The sequence below is a fragment of the Dipodomys merriami genome, unplaced genomic scaffold (genome assembly GCF_024711535.1).
Source record: "Dipodomys merriami isolate MVZ:Mamm:240054 unplaced genomic scaffold, mDipMer1.0.p SCAF_14, whole genome shotgun sequence".
NCBI lineage: Eukaryota > Metazoa > Chordata > Mammalia > Rodentia > Heteromyidae > Dipodomys > Dipodomys merriami.
The window spans coordinates 29,493,612-29,509,322 of NW_027202715.1; the positions used below are offsets into that span (position 1 = coordinate 29,493,612).

At 35.7% G+C, this 15,711-nt stretch overlaps 1 protein-coding gene across 3 annotated transcripts in view; it reads left to right on the top strand.

Annotated features, from left to right (window-relative positions):
- Pcdh15 (protocadherin related 15) overlaps positions 1-15,711 on the top strand; it is a 620,145-nt gene that overhangs the window by 302,125 nt on the left and 302,309 nt on the right. For all 3 annotated transcript variants that reach the window (XM_070020439.1, XM_070020440.1, XM_070020438.1), the window contains one exon: positions 868-1,023. In XM_070020439.1, coding sequence (XP_069876540.1) covers positions 868-1,023 — 156 coding nt within the window. The remainder of the gene's footprint in view (positions 1-867; positions 1,024-15,711) is intronic.

Here is a 15,711-nt window from a genome sequence, read left to right on the forward strand (position 1 = left end):
TCAGCACAAAGCATTGTGGTTGGAATTTATGGCCTGCTAAGTTCTAACCATGGTACTAATAGTTGCAGAGGGAGCTAAAGTTGAGAACTACAACAGTTCCAAGTGACCTGGTTATGACTAATTTATGCGTACTTAGCAGGATTAAGTGGAGACTCAGTGCACACAGCATTTGACCCTCTGTTTGAAAATTTGTGACCTTTCTGTCCCAGTGCTTCTATTCAGTTTAAAACCACAAAATGAGATGCAATAGTTTTATAGGTTGAAATATTTAGAAAATAAGGAACTCCGGAAGAACACAGTTCATTTGAGTATCTTTAAAGTGACGTGCCAACAGTTAATTGACTAGCCCATTCTATCCAGTGCACTTGGTATTAGGAGAAAAACCTCATTTACATTAAAACATAGGATTTGTAATATTTCTTATTCATTTTCTTATTTCTGCCCTCTGAAACTACCATGAACATTAGTTCACAATCTCTCTTCCCCCGAGAATTTATTAATACGTTGTTTATCTAAAACCATAAATGTGTTCATAATATTCATCTCTGATTCTTTTTTTAATTTGTAAGAGCATTTTTTCAGCACTTTATATGTCAGTATTGGTGTTGTAGTATTTGATCCCCAGTAAAACTCATTAAATCTAACATTATTTGATGCCCTATATATTGACATCTGAGATTAAACAAAAATATGGTTTTACAGTCTTATTTTTATGCTGTTGCAAATTTATCAATATTTTTATCTTATCATAGTTTCCAGGTGAACAGATATAAAAAATCCATTTTGAATGATCAACTGTGATAACAATGATGAGGGTCTTTTATCTCGATTGCTTTAATTTTTTAATATATTATTTCTGTATTGCAGCCACCAATGAACATCCACTCCATTGTGGTCCAAGTCCAGTGCATCAACAAAAAGGTTGGCACTGTTATCTACCATGAAGTACGCATTGTGGTGAGAGACAGAAATGACAACTCACCCACATTCAAACATGAAAGCTATTATGCCACCGTGAATGAGGTTTGTAGATTATTTTTTCCATCTATGTAACTCTATGCTGTAATTTCTTTTACAAATAGTTCCTCTATAATAGTAGGTTAACATATCCAGAATTATTTTTAAAAATTCTTATAAAAAGACTCTTTAGAAGGTACACATTCTGATGACTTCTAATGCCATTCCAGAGCTTTTTTTTACTTTGCTATAGGAAACTTCAATTGTTCAGATTTTTCTGTTTAATCATCTTTGATTTAATGTATGAAATTCATAGAAGCAAAAGAGGAATGGGTGAATCTCTTGTAAGATACTAGCATCTTATCATTCTGTCATTGAATGGTTTTAATAGTGAAATGGTAGAAAAACTATGTACTATATTCTGTTCATTCATTAAAAGTCATTTTTCAGTTTTAAGATTAATTTTGGGAGGATATCCAGAAAATTAAACTGTAACCACAACTGGAGAGTGCCTTCCTTTGTTGTTGCTGCTGGTTGGCATTGTTTGATTTTGTAATCCATCTTTGTTGTTGTTGTTGTTGGTCTTGAGGCCTGGACACTGTTCCTAAACATTTCTGCTCAAGGCTAGTGCCCCACCACTGTAATCCACATCTCCCCTTCCAGTTCTTGAGTGGTTAATTGGAGATAAAAGTCTCAAGGACATTTTTTGGCCAGCTGACATTGAACCATGATCCTCATCTCAGCCTTCTTAGTAGCTAGGATTATAGGCATGAGCCACTGTTGCCATGCTATAATCCATCTTTTTTTTTCTGATACAAATTTTTTGTTAGTACCTAGAGCTAGTAAATATTTATAACATGCCTCTGATCGTACTTACTATATATACTGAGATGCAAATTGCCTTAATATGGTAGTCTCAATTTTAGCAGATTATTTTTATTTCCAAGATACTTTTAATTTTAAAAGTATAACCAAGTTTGATTGGCTAACACCTACAATCCTATACAGTGAGGAAATGAAATCTGTTCACTCACAGTGCAAAGGCAGATTGGAAAGAAACATTCAGGAGACATTATCTCTAAAATAACTAGCCAAAGTCCAGCTACTATCTTGGTGTGAGCACAAAGCAAGGCAACAAACTCAAGTCCCAATAGGACTAAAAAGAGAATGTGCAGACCACTTCCTAGAAGACATCATTGTGCTTTGGATAGCAAAACATATCCTTAGGTTGTTTATCTCTACATTCTCTCTGATATTCATTCAAACATTTTAAAATGTAAATACACTTAGACTTGTGAAAATTTAGAGAAATCAAGTTTCAAATAACCCAGAATTTTGACATTATGTAACTTATAAAATTGCAAGTTGTTTACAGCTTAGGAGTATAGGCTATTGATGTTTTACATCAGTTCCTGGTGATGTATGTTAATTCCCATGCCAATAGTTTTAGATCCAGGTAAATGTTTTCATTTTTAGTTTCTGATATATAACCTCTGATTAAGATTTTGTTTTGGTCAAATGTTAATTTCCCTTAAATATAAACTGAGTGATGAATTATTTTAGGCAGCAGATCTAATTGGAAAATCTGATCTTGACCTGAATTTAATTACTTATAGATCCCTGTCTATCTTTAAGTTTTCTTGAGAAAATTTCTAATGCTTAACACTGAGTTTTAAAGTATCCTATATGATTTAATTACTTAAAGTTAATTTTGTAATCCTTTCCATGTCTGGTTAAAAAATGATTTTTTTCAAATATCATTTCAATTTTTTCAGGGTAATGTGCAGAATGTGTGAAATTCCCCATTATTTTCAGAAAAAAATAGGTCCTTTTTTTGGGGGGGGGGGTCCAGTCCTGGGGACTGACCTCTGGGCCTGGGTGCTGTCCCTCAGCTCTTCAGCTCAAGGCTAGTGCTCTACCACTTGTGCCACAGCGCCACTTCCGGCTTTTTTTTTTTTTTGCTTATGTGGTGCTGAGGAATTGAACCCAGGGCCTCAGGCATGCAAGACAAGTGCTCTTACCACTGGGATAGGTCCTTTTGCAGCATTTGCAAGTTTTCCATAATCTCACAATTGTCACTGCATTCTCAATTTAAAATTCTTCCTGACATTCCCAGTTTTGTCCCATTGATTTCTATTGTTCTATTGTTCTATGGATTTCTATCATTCTATTTGATTGTTCATACTGTTCTTTGAGACCACCCCCACTTTGCAAGTCTTTGTGTTTCTTTCACCTTTTATGGTCTAGCTAAGGACTTACTTTGCAAAAATTAGCCCTCTTTTTTTTAATCCCTATTTAGTCACTTTAAATTCTATGACCACTGAGTTCCTGTAGCATTTAGATAAATGTTAAAGTAATGGAATTTATGAAAATGTTAAACACTTTTCCCTATACCCTGTTTTGTAAGGTTCAGTGTTCTTGACAAATAGTCTGGACTTCAAATACTTGATTATTTAGGATCTGTATACATGATGACCAGGCTTTCCTTTTGATTTTGGCCATATGGCCTCATATCTGTTCTGTAAAAAGTAAATGTAAATTTCTACCTTTAAACAATATCACAAGAAAAAAAATACCTTTTTATCCTGACTTTATTTGCACTGGGCTTGGGCGCTGTTCTTGCGCTCTTCAGTTCAAGGTGAGCTCTTTACCGTTTGAGCCACACCACCACTTTCGGTTTTCTGGTGGTTTATTGGAGATAAGAGTCTCATGGACTTTTCTGCCAGGGCTGGCTTTGGACCGCGATCCTCAGATCTCAGCCTCCTGAGCAGCTAGGATTACAGGCGTGAGCCACCTGCTCTGCACTATTGTTTTATAGTGTACATACACTACATACACCATAAACACACACACACACACACACACATACACAGAAGAGAGAAGAGAGAGGGAGGAATGCAATGCAATTTATGATTTTACTTGTACAATAAAATCAAATGGAACAAGTTTTAATATAAGTACACAAGATCAGATATTTTTCATGTTATTTTGCCATTTAGTATGATATTCAGCTAATGTAATTTACAGTATAACTTTAAAAAGCATTCAGAATTTAATAGCTTATTAGTACAAAATTATTTCACATTCCTTTAGAAGAGAATATAAATCTGTCACCGAATTATAAAAGAAACTTCCAAACTTAAAATTATGGTTAGTTATTCATTCTCTTCACCATGAGAAAACAGAGGTGCATTAATCTGGTCTATAATTATTGTAGTATATGGCTAACAAAATTGGAGCTGTAACCCAAATTATGTTCTGGTATCACTTTCCTACTTATTAGGCAATAGGTTAGGGAATATGGTAAATGAGTTTAAGTAAACCACTTTCATAAACCTGATTTTTTTGTGTGCCAGTCCTGGCACTCAATTTCACTAAGTATCTGAGCTTCTTTTGCTCAAAGATAACACCTTACAACTTGAATCACAACACTACTTCCAGCCTTTTTGGTAGAATTAGTGGAGATAAGAGTCTCACAGACTTAACTGCCTGGTTTGGCTTTAAACTGAGATCCTTAGATCTCAGCCTGCTGAGTAGCTTAGCTAGGATTGATTGAGGCTTGACCACCAACTCCCTGCCAAGAACCTGATTTTAGCAGTAAAGATTATGGATCATATTAATGGAATTATACCACAGTAAAAAATTCACAATAAGTGCTTTTATAAATTAAATTATTGCCTCTTATGCTGTATGTTCTGTAATTATAATGTCAAGAATTCACCAAAACACTACTAATGCCTTTATCTAAATGTCAAGTAAGGATTATAACAAGGGTTATAATTTACTATATGAAACACATAAGACACTGAATGAAAGTATTATATCTCTCTGGGTAATTAGAGATGTTCAATTAATGTTGGACAATGGGGTCATTAAGTAATTACACTGGCCCATCTGATGAACAAATTGCATAGTAAATCTGCCAATCATTCTTTAGCATGTTTTTGAACATCCTTAATATTGATATTCTTAATGACACACATGTTCCATTCCCTAAAATTCCTTTTGAAATAATAAAAAGCAAACTAGTAAACAAGTTAAAATTGAAGCTGCATTTTTTTGTGAATTAGTAAAGTTAAAAATCTCATTGCTTGAATGAGGAAGTACATTAAAAGTCAGGAAATAGAGGTAGTGGGTATGAGTTCCTTTTGAACGAGAAATAGCTAGGAGCTGATGAAAGGCTCAACCATAACAGTCTAATTTAATGTTAAATTTTACAATTGCTAAAAGTTTTAAGCTATCATGCCATATTTAATAATCACTTAAAATAATTTTGTAAAGTGAATCATTTTATCATAAAGCTGAGAGTTTCTGAAAATAAAATCCATCACTTCCAGTCTCAGTATCATCCTTCTAATAAGTAATCTGGTGGAATTGGTAAGCAAAAGCTAGGCACTGGAAAATTCCTCACCCACCAAACTCGCTGAAAACATTAAGGGATGTTTGAGCGAAGTGTTAGTATATTAAAATAAATTATTGAAATAAGTCTGTAGGTCAAAAGAAAGCCAGATCAGCTGTGCAAGTTGTTTGTTTGTTTGTTTATGTTTGCTTCCTCTAACCCAGAGTTAAGAACTAATGCTTAGTTTCTCTACTGTTGACAATTTATGAATTTAAAGAGAGAATTTAGAGCCTTCTTCATGAGCTATAATAGGGGAGCATGCTACTGTACCAGCTGGCATGATAGAAAATTAGAACACTTCAAAATGAAGCCTAAAACTCTATTGTGATAAGAAAACACATCAATGGATCAAACTAGACACTTCAGATGTTTAGCTGTGGGGAGTGCAAATAGTGAATTACAGGATTGCAATGGCCACATTGCTGATATAAATACCTACATTCATACAATCTCCATCAAAATGGAAAAATGCGAGGAAATGGGAAAAAAACTAAAACAAAACAAAAATCCTAAATCAAAAGACTCCATATAGCAAAAAATAATCCCAAGGAAAAGAATAGTGTTGATATCATAATAATATCTGAGTTTGAACTAAAGTACAGTGACATTGTCCCAAAAATAGAATGTTTCTGCCACAAAAACAGACATGCATACTAAGGGAGTAAAATATAAGACCCAGAGTATATCATATTGCCACAGACATCTTATTCTTTTTTTTCCCAAAAATTTTATTGGGGGAAAACTACAAAACATTTACAGTACAATGTTTACAGTCACAATTTGTAGTGACTTATTTTTTTAAATGTGCCAAAATATTGATTAAGACAATCTTTAATAGTGCAGAAAACTGGCTATATACTTGTAAAAGATTCAAACAAGAGTCTGTCTCTCATATCAAACTTTGTTCAAAGTGGAGGACCTACGTGTAAGACCTGAACCTTTGAAAGTCTTAAACAAAAACACTGAAAGATGTAGGTATACATTTTCTTTAATAGAACTCCAACAGTTTAGCAGAGGCTCAAGGATTATCTGTAGAATGAGAGAAAAACTATGCCATTTATTCATTTGAAAAGGAGTTCAAAAAAGCATACAAACTGAACTAAACTCCAAAGAACTGACCATCTAAATAATAACTGGGCAAATGAACTAAATATATGATTTTCAAAAGAAGATACTTAAATAGCTACTAAATCCATGAAGAAGTGTTCTCAAGATACCTGACCATAAAGGAAATGAAAATCAAAGCAATTTTGCAATGTCATCTAATTCCAGGCAGAATGTCCATGGCCAAGAACATAACAAATGACAAATGCCAAGGCAGATATAGGGAAAATGTACCCTGAAACACTGTTGGAAATATAAACTATTGACACTAATATGAAAATCATTGTGGAAGTTTCTCCAAAACTTAAAATACTGATATTTCATCCTGTTATAAAATAGATGATCCAGGTATACCATTCAGGGTATATTTCCAAAAAAAATATCATTCAGGATACAGTAGAGACTCCTGCATACATATGTTTATGTGGTGTCAAACTTGGAGCCTGTCAACTGATGAATAGAAAAAAGAAAATATGATATAAATATAAAGTTGAGTATTATTCATCCATAAAGAATGAAATCATGGCATTTAGAGAAAAAATAGATATAATGTGAGATTATTTGAGACTAAATTTTTCTCAAAAACAAATGTCAAATGGTTACTCTTTATGCAGAATCCAGACCTAAAACACACACACACACACACACACACACACACACACACACACACACACACATATTAGATTTTTGTAATTGTAGAACTCTTTAGAGGGAACAAAGGAGAGGGAGAGGGAAAGAGAATAAGGTAGAGAGAAAGAGAATGTATATGTATGAAAATACATACAGAAAGCGAATGGGGAAGAATGAGCTTTAGAACCAATTAATCGGATAGAAGTATAATATATGCCCATGAGAAATGCCATAGTGAATATCCTGTATACAATGAACATATATTTATGTAATTAATAATATTGATCTATTGATACATATATTTATTTACAAGTTAACTAAGATTGCAATTAGATTAAATATAATTTTTGCTTTTGTGAAGATACTGATTCACAAAAACTTTCCTTACTTGGGGGATGAGTAAAGTAGCCCTATCATTGTGCATGTAGTGTCTAAAAAATGCTGATTGTGCAAATACCCAAGGAGTCAAACATTTTACTGCTTTGTAGCTACCAAAGGAAAGTTAATACATTTGTGCAGCAAAAATATTCATAAAAACATGCATAGAAGACTTCAGTCCAAACTGGACACAATTCAAATGTCCCATGATGTGAAAATCAATTTGTGATACGTTGGCTACAATTTTTTTTTTCTTTTTTCAAACCATTTTATTTTCTCTATGCTTCAAATTCTTCATTTAAAAATTAGGACGCTGATACTGATTTTTTTAAATCAAGTTTAATAACTTTTAAAGTAATGACCCTCAGATTTTATTTTAGCATATTATACCTTATCTACGTATTTTATGACTATTTGAACTGCAATTTGAAGGTACATTTAAGTCTAATATGTATGTATGTATGTATGTATGTATGTTTTATGTATGTATGTGTTTTCCTTTACTTTTTTAATATACAACTACCACAGAGCTTGAACTTTTTATTTTCATTGAGTAAAATAGCACATACTACAACTGTTGAAGTTCTTTAAATAGAAGTGCCAATTTGTATAAATGGAAAAATTCAATAGAAAAATATTAACATCACATTCACTTTGATATTGAGTGAGATATAAGGAAAACACAAGTTATGAGTTTGGGCTAAATTTCCATGGTGAAAATTTTCATAAACATACCAAAGCTATCTGGATTATTGTTGTGCATTGCATACCTGTAACAACAAAGGAATACATTTTTTATGTTTTGTAGATAAGAACTATGAATTAGGTTCATTTTCACAAAAATCTAGGGAAAATATGTGTTTACTTGTGATGATACTTTAACTTTTAACCTAATTGTCATGTCCTGAGGAAACAAGGATCACATTGATTAATAGGAATCAATATGCTTCCCTTTTGATCATATTATATTATGTTATATCTGCAAGATTTTCCTACATGTACAGCCCTCTAAGGCTCAGTGCAATCCCAAGACATTCATACTCAGCTTAATAAATTACATTTGATCAAATTCTATTTCCTTCAGTTTTTAATAGGATGCAAGTCAAAAAGATGCTTCATAAATCTAAATTTAAAATGTCATTGCCAATTTGGGAAGGTGAATAATAGCAGTTAACATAACCTTAAGTTTCAGAAAGAATTGTTTTATAAATGTTGACGTTATTAGTGTATACTACAAACTGGTCCTGATTAACAGTTTAAATGTCTATAAACTTTAGATTATAATCACTTATATTTCTTCTTTTATAATTTAGATATATTTGTTAGAAACTTATTTTTGACAGACCAATTTTTATTTATTTTCTCATCAAAATTTATTTAGAGTCAGGTATGTTGGCTAAGGCTTGTAATCCTACTTACATGGAGGCAGAGATAAGAATCTATTCAGGCCAGCCTGGGCACATGTTCATGAACCTCACATTACAATCTATGATAGCTAATCATAGTAGCACAACCCCATCATACCAGAGAATTGTGAATCATAGGTAGAAGATCTAAGCTGGCTCAAGCATAAACAAAAATACCCTGAAAAATAACTAAAGCAAAATGGGCTTTAGTAGTAGAATACCTTTAGAATATCTTTAGTTAAGTTCCTACTACTGTCAAATTAGTAATCACAATAACTCTCTAAATCTTGTCAGTTTAGTAACACCATTTGCCCTGAAGATAAATGGAATAAGAGTATACTATACTAGTATTTTAAGTCCAGTAATTACTTTTATCTCGGTGCATTGTGTTACACGTAGTTTTATGAGAAATAAGCTGAACTAAAACATATATGCCTACAGAGAGAAGTAAAATTTGTTTATCTTTTTATATGACAAATGAGAAAATGTCAGAATTGGAATCAGTCATTATTTTTCATATTTTTCATTATTTTTCATATCATCTCATTACTAAAAGCATGAAACCGAAGTAGTTTCATATTAAGCTGAGAAATTCCTCACCATGTTTTACTATACACAAGACAAGAGCAGGAGAGTGCATGGATTTGTAGAGGAAATTCATTATAAAAAACAATCCCCTCATCTTTTGGTAGTGCTTTCTGAGTAAAAAATGAATAGATCATTTATACATGTAGTATAAATACTAACTTTTAAAAGTTGCATTGATTTTATCTAACATCTAGATTTATAACAATTGCAGCAAGCTAATTATAATTTAATAAGGAAAAGGCAGTCAGGTGTGGCAAGCACACCTGTGATTGAAGCTACTCAAGTAGAAGAGAATTGACTTCAGAGGCCAGCCCCAGGCAAAAACACAAGTCAATAACTAAAAGTTGGGGAAAAAAATTCAGGGGACAGTGCTGTAGTGATAGAATGTCTGTCTAACAATCATGAACCTTTGAGTTCAAATGCACGAACTCAAGACAGAGAGACAGAAAGGGAGAGATAGAGACAAAGAAATAGAGACAGAGACAGAGAAGCTTCATAAAACTCTAGTTTTCCTAGATTCCAATTCCATATCTGTATATTCACTGAAAATTAATTTCCAATATGCTTATTAATTTCCAATAAACTTATTTCCTCCATGAAACATTTATAATGCTATTTTTTATGGTAGTTACAGGAAACAGAAGCAAACCAGGAATGTAAGGTGAAACTACATCATAACATCTCTACCTTCCTTCAGTTATACTTCCCAAAATATTAATTCTCAAAATCAAAATTTACTTGAATGTTTGGAGCACAAGATTCTTGTTTTTTAAAAAAAATAAAATCATTTACTATGTCTTTTCATTTCTAATGTCTTCTGTTATATAATTGCTCATTGTTTTTAAATTCAACTCTGCATTTCATTTGGGAAGGATCCTTTAGTTTTCAAATTGATTACCAGTTTGAAAGTATATTTCTAAGACTTGCTGGAAAGGCCTCAGAAAATGTGAAGAGGAAGCAAAGTGAGAATCTTGGTAGGAGGATGAAAGATTCAGATTAGGAAAAGTTATTATGGTAATTGACTTAAACCATACAATGTGATTGAGAGGACTCTGCAAATAAGTGTAGAAGAGAAAAGAGGTCAGTGTCTAGTTTATTTAAAAATAAGTCAACTGTTTGGAAGTGCATAAAGTAGTTTTGGAATACTTTGCATAGATTACTATGAGAGCATTGTAAGCAATCACCAAAAAAATCTTAGAGTATGTTTGAAGCAAGCAGAGTATCTTATGGCTTGGTTTGCAGTTGAATCAACAACCAGGCTTATACCCAAAGCCACACAGAGATCATATACGCCTTGGTGAGTGACAACATTTGGATTTGAATCCTTAACATTTTCCCAAATCATATGCTCTATTGCTTCACCAAATAGAATCTAAGATCAGCCATGTATTGACAGTGATTTTCAGAACAGAGAAATGAACCAATACTGTATACACACTCACAGAAATACATACAGATAAATATACAATAGTTTCATAGAACCCATGGGGCATGGCTTTCATGATACTAGTGAGTGCTAAAATCTCCAGCTACAATTTCTGTATGTAAACTGGCAAACTATTATATGAAATTGGTGAACATACCTGTACTTTAAATCATCCCTAGATACTAATAATGCCTAATAAAATGTACATGCTATATTAGGAATTTGAAGTATATTGTTTTAGAAAATAATGAACAGAAAATATTTTGCAAGTGTCAAAACAAGTTTATTTTTACAAATATTTTCATTCATATTTGTTTGATGCACAGATATGGAACAGAGAGAGAGAGAAAGAGAGAGAGAGAGAGAGAGAGAGAGAGAGAGAGAGAGAGAGAGAGAGAGAGAGAGAGTGAGAGTGAGACAGAGAGAGAACTATCTACTGGATATCTATTCATCTATCCATCTACCTACCTACTATCATCTATCTGGCTATCTGGCTATTAAGGCTATTAAAGGGTGAGATCAAGATGATTTATTAGGAGGAATTAGCACATACACTCATAGAGTAAAAAAGTTCCAGGTCTACAGGTGGCAAAACTGGAAATCTAGGAGAAGAATTATATGCTTTCCACTTTTGGTGTGAAGGTTGTGAAAGAAAGTTAATTGAATAAATGCAAGTCACTGTCTAAATCTTTAGACAGGAAGAAGTCAGTGTCTAAGTTCAAAGACAAGGCAAGCTAAAATTGGAATTTATTCTTTACTCAATCTTGTTTTTTTTCTTTCAATTGAGAATTTCAATAGATTGAATGAGGGCCACTCACATTGCAAAAGAAAATTAATCTACTTTATGCAGTCTACAAATTGAAAAGTTAATCTCATTCAGAAGCACCCTCACATTAACACTCAGAATAATGTTTATCCAAATAACTGGGCACCCTATGTGGCTGAGTAGATGTAATAAATACCAATCATAAAAATAAAATGAGCTTATGCCATTCAAATAAATGAGATAAATCACAAAATGGAGATATTAATGTTAATTAAACATGAAAGTGCCTCCAGTTTTACTAGTAGTGATAATTTGTATTGCCTTCTGTTGAGTAGAATTTTTATGAGATTAATAGCCATGAAATGGCTGTCTAATGCTCTAAGTCTGATAAATGATATTGATCATTGAACACAAAAGCATATGGATCTAACATGGATTGACAAATAACCTTTTTTCACTAAAGATAATGTTTCTCTTTGATAATGTGTGTCTCTTAGTAAAGTATCCGCTATATTTGTTAATATTTTTCCATTAAATATTTATTATATGATAAACTTCATGTAGCAACTAATCATATTTCATTTTATCAACATGACTATTTAGAAGCAGTCCTGTTTAGGGACAGGAGGAAGGAGGATGGAGATAGTTGAATTCTTAATGAAACAAATATAAAACAAAAATCCCATCAGGGAGCTGGGAAAGTGGTTTAGTGGTAGAGCACTTGCCTTGCATGCATGAGGCCCTGGGTTCGATTCCTCAGCACCACATAAGCAGAAAAAAAAAGCTGGAAGTGGTGCTGTGGCTCAAGTGGTAGAGGGCTAGCCTTGAGCTGAAGAGCTGAGGGACAGCGCCCAGGCCCAGAGCTCAGGCCCCATGACTGGACCCTACGCCCCCCCCCCCCGAAAAAAAAATCTCATCAGTTGAATTTTAAATTATTTTTCTACTTATTTTATATCAATTGATTTCCTTCTGAAATGTGTTAGGTTTTTAAAAAGAGGTAGCCGAGTAAGAACTGCACCACGCATGTGGTATTCAGGTAATGGGCAGGTTTATTCAGTAGACCTGCTGGGACCAGGCAAGGTTAGCACTCCACATGGCTGGGAAAGGCCTGGGAATGAGAGAAAGCTGGGAAAGAGAGGAAAGAGAAAGGAAAGAGCTAGAAAAGAGCAGAGAGAGATAAGAACAGCAGCACTCACGTGGTATTCAGGTAAGGGGTAGGTTTATTCAGTAGACCTGCTGGGACCAGGCAAGGTTAGCACTCCACATGGCTTGGGAATGAGAGAGAGCTGGGAAAGAGAGGAAAGAGCTAGAAAAGAGCAGAGAGAGCAGAGAGGAACAGAGAGAGCAAGTCTGGGCCTGGGCTAGCCCTTATCTAGGATATGGGTGGAGAAAGGTGTGGCCACATCAAATTCAGATGTGACCTCAGCGGATGCAGATGTGACCTCTTCCAGGTGTGCCAGTTGCCTAGGTAACGCAGGTACTGTGTGGAGACTTTGCTGCGAGGAGGGTGGAGTCTGCTAGCCATCCAGGAGTGGACCTTACATTCCAGCCTTTTAATAATCATGAAATAGGGCACGGGCACTGATTATATCTGGCTACTTCCTGCTGACAAGGGGCGTCGACAATAGGGGTAAAAGGCTGGAATTTGGTCCCATCCCAGAGAAGGCAGCGAGCAGCAGCTGTCCCTTGGTGGCATGAGTCCTTAGATGAAATCTGGAGAAGTCTCATGAGCATTGAGGGGCTAGAAAAAAAGTACTAGACAGCAAATAAATGGCAAGAGGAAGGACTTGGGGCTGAAAATGTTGGTAGAAATGTCCCTAGCTACTTTTGACATCTGGCTACTAGGTAGAGAAGTCAGGTGACAAAGGCAAGAATATAAATTCCTGTCCAGTTAATAGGTAGACAGGTATGGACACTAGATGGGCAGGCTTCTTACTTCTACTGACCTCCCGGCTCTGGTTAATTTTGAAAGGGCAGACACAAATTGGCTGATGTGACATCATCTCCTCTTTTTTTATATATATATATATATATATTTTTAATTGTATTTTATTTTATTTGAGAACATACTGTACAGAGGGGCTACAATTACATGGGCAGGATAATGCATACATTTCTTACCAAGCATTGCAGCCTCCTCCTTTGTTTACCCTTCACTTCCCTTCCCCGCCTCCCCCCTCCCCCCACCCAATTTTACCCCCCTCCCCCCACCCAATTATACCCCCCTCCCCCCCCACACCGACATTGTAAAGCTGGTTTTGACATGACATTTTGTACTTCTCATTGTTGCAACAGGTCCACCTGAATCCTTAAACGACTTGTTTGTCCCCATCTCCTCATCATCTCCTCTTACTCCTCTCCATGTTCCCTTCTTCCCCAGACTGGCTGAGTCTAGGTGCTCATTGCTGGGATGGCTTGTCACAGTTGGTATTCAAGGAGGTTTGAACTCAAGGCCTGGGCATTGTCCCAGAGCACTTCTGCTCAAGGCTAGTGCTCTGCCACTTTGAGTTACAATAGCACTTCCAGTGTTTGGCTGGTTAGAGATAAGAGTCTTGAGCCATGCTTCTAGCCTGGCTCTTTGCAGGTTAGTTGGGAGATGGAGTCTTAGGGATTTTTCAGCCCAGGCTGGCTTTGAACTGAAAATGTTTGCCACAAAAGCCATTTATTATTTCCAATTAAAGCAACAAGGAGATCAAGTAGAATCAGTAGAGCTTACCTGCTCCTTATCAAGAACTGACCAACAAATATTCTGCAATGACAAAACTCATTAGATGTGATGAGAATTTTAGCACAGATATGCCCAGTATTTTAGAACCATGTAGTCAGTAGTAGAATATACAACACAAAACAAAAAAGGCAAAAATCAAAATCTAAAGTTTTGACAACATTTAGACATCTTTGCCAACAAAGCATATCAGATGGTTGGGCCTCAGTTACCAGGGCCTGTGAAAAGAGCAACTTGTTAGCAAAGCACCTTAGAATAGATGGATGGAGCAGTAAGCTTGGTGGAAGGTTAAGGGTCAGATGGGGCCAAACCCTTAACCCACCATGTGGCCAAGATGGTGAATTCAAGATGGTGAATTTATGAAAGAATGCAAAGAAACCCTGAACAAATAGACCAAGCCTACACTGACTAGCCTTTGAGAGGGAACCTAGAGGGGCGTCCCCGGGACCCAGCCTGCGTCACACTCTTCAGGACACAAGCCAAAATGTAGAAAAGAGAAAGGGAGAGATAGGGAAAGTTGGACATGACTGGCAGAGAGAGAGCAAAGAGAACCTGAAAGTAAACAGACTTCTGACCATTTACCATTGCAGTGGCAAAACTGTCTACATCTGAGAATGGCATAAGAATGAGGCGCTCTGGCTTTCCAGGGAGCACAGGAGGCATTTCAAAGGGGTTTCACTGCTCCAGCGTGATTTGCAGCACCCCATTAAATGAGTAGGAGAGTCAGTCTGGTGAGTGAAGGAGAGCTGACCAGGCAGAAGTGGCATCCTGACTTCCCCCAGAGCCCTCTAGAGAGAAATGGCCAAGCCCCCAAAGCCAAGCGTCCTCGGCTTCAGAGGTGACCGGCCTTTCAGCTAAAGGCCGTAGGAGCCCTCTGGCGTGGCGCCATGTCTGGACAGACACTGAGCAACAGAGAGCCGTAGAGAGTAGTTTCACTCACCAGAGTAGAGAAGTGGTGTGGACGTAGATGTGAAGGCAGCAATGGTATCCATGCGCTGTGTCCGCAGCAGACAGATGGGTTCACAAAAGGCCGTCAGAACTGTGGGTATTCCTCAGAGCAAAAAGGGAAGAACAAACAAAAAAAAGAAAAAAGAGGGGAAAAAAACAGAGAGAAATCCCAGCTATCCTGACTTCAAGCCCTTTATCCGAGTCAGGGCACCATTTATGTTAGGTTTTTAAAAAGAGGTAGCCAAGTAAGAACTGCACCACACATGTGGTATTCAGGTAATGGGCAAGTTTATTCAGTAGATCTGTTGGGACCAGGCAAGTTTGGCACTCCACGTGGCTGGGAAAGGCCTGGGAATGAGAGAGAGCTGGGAAAGAGAGGAAAGA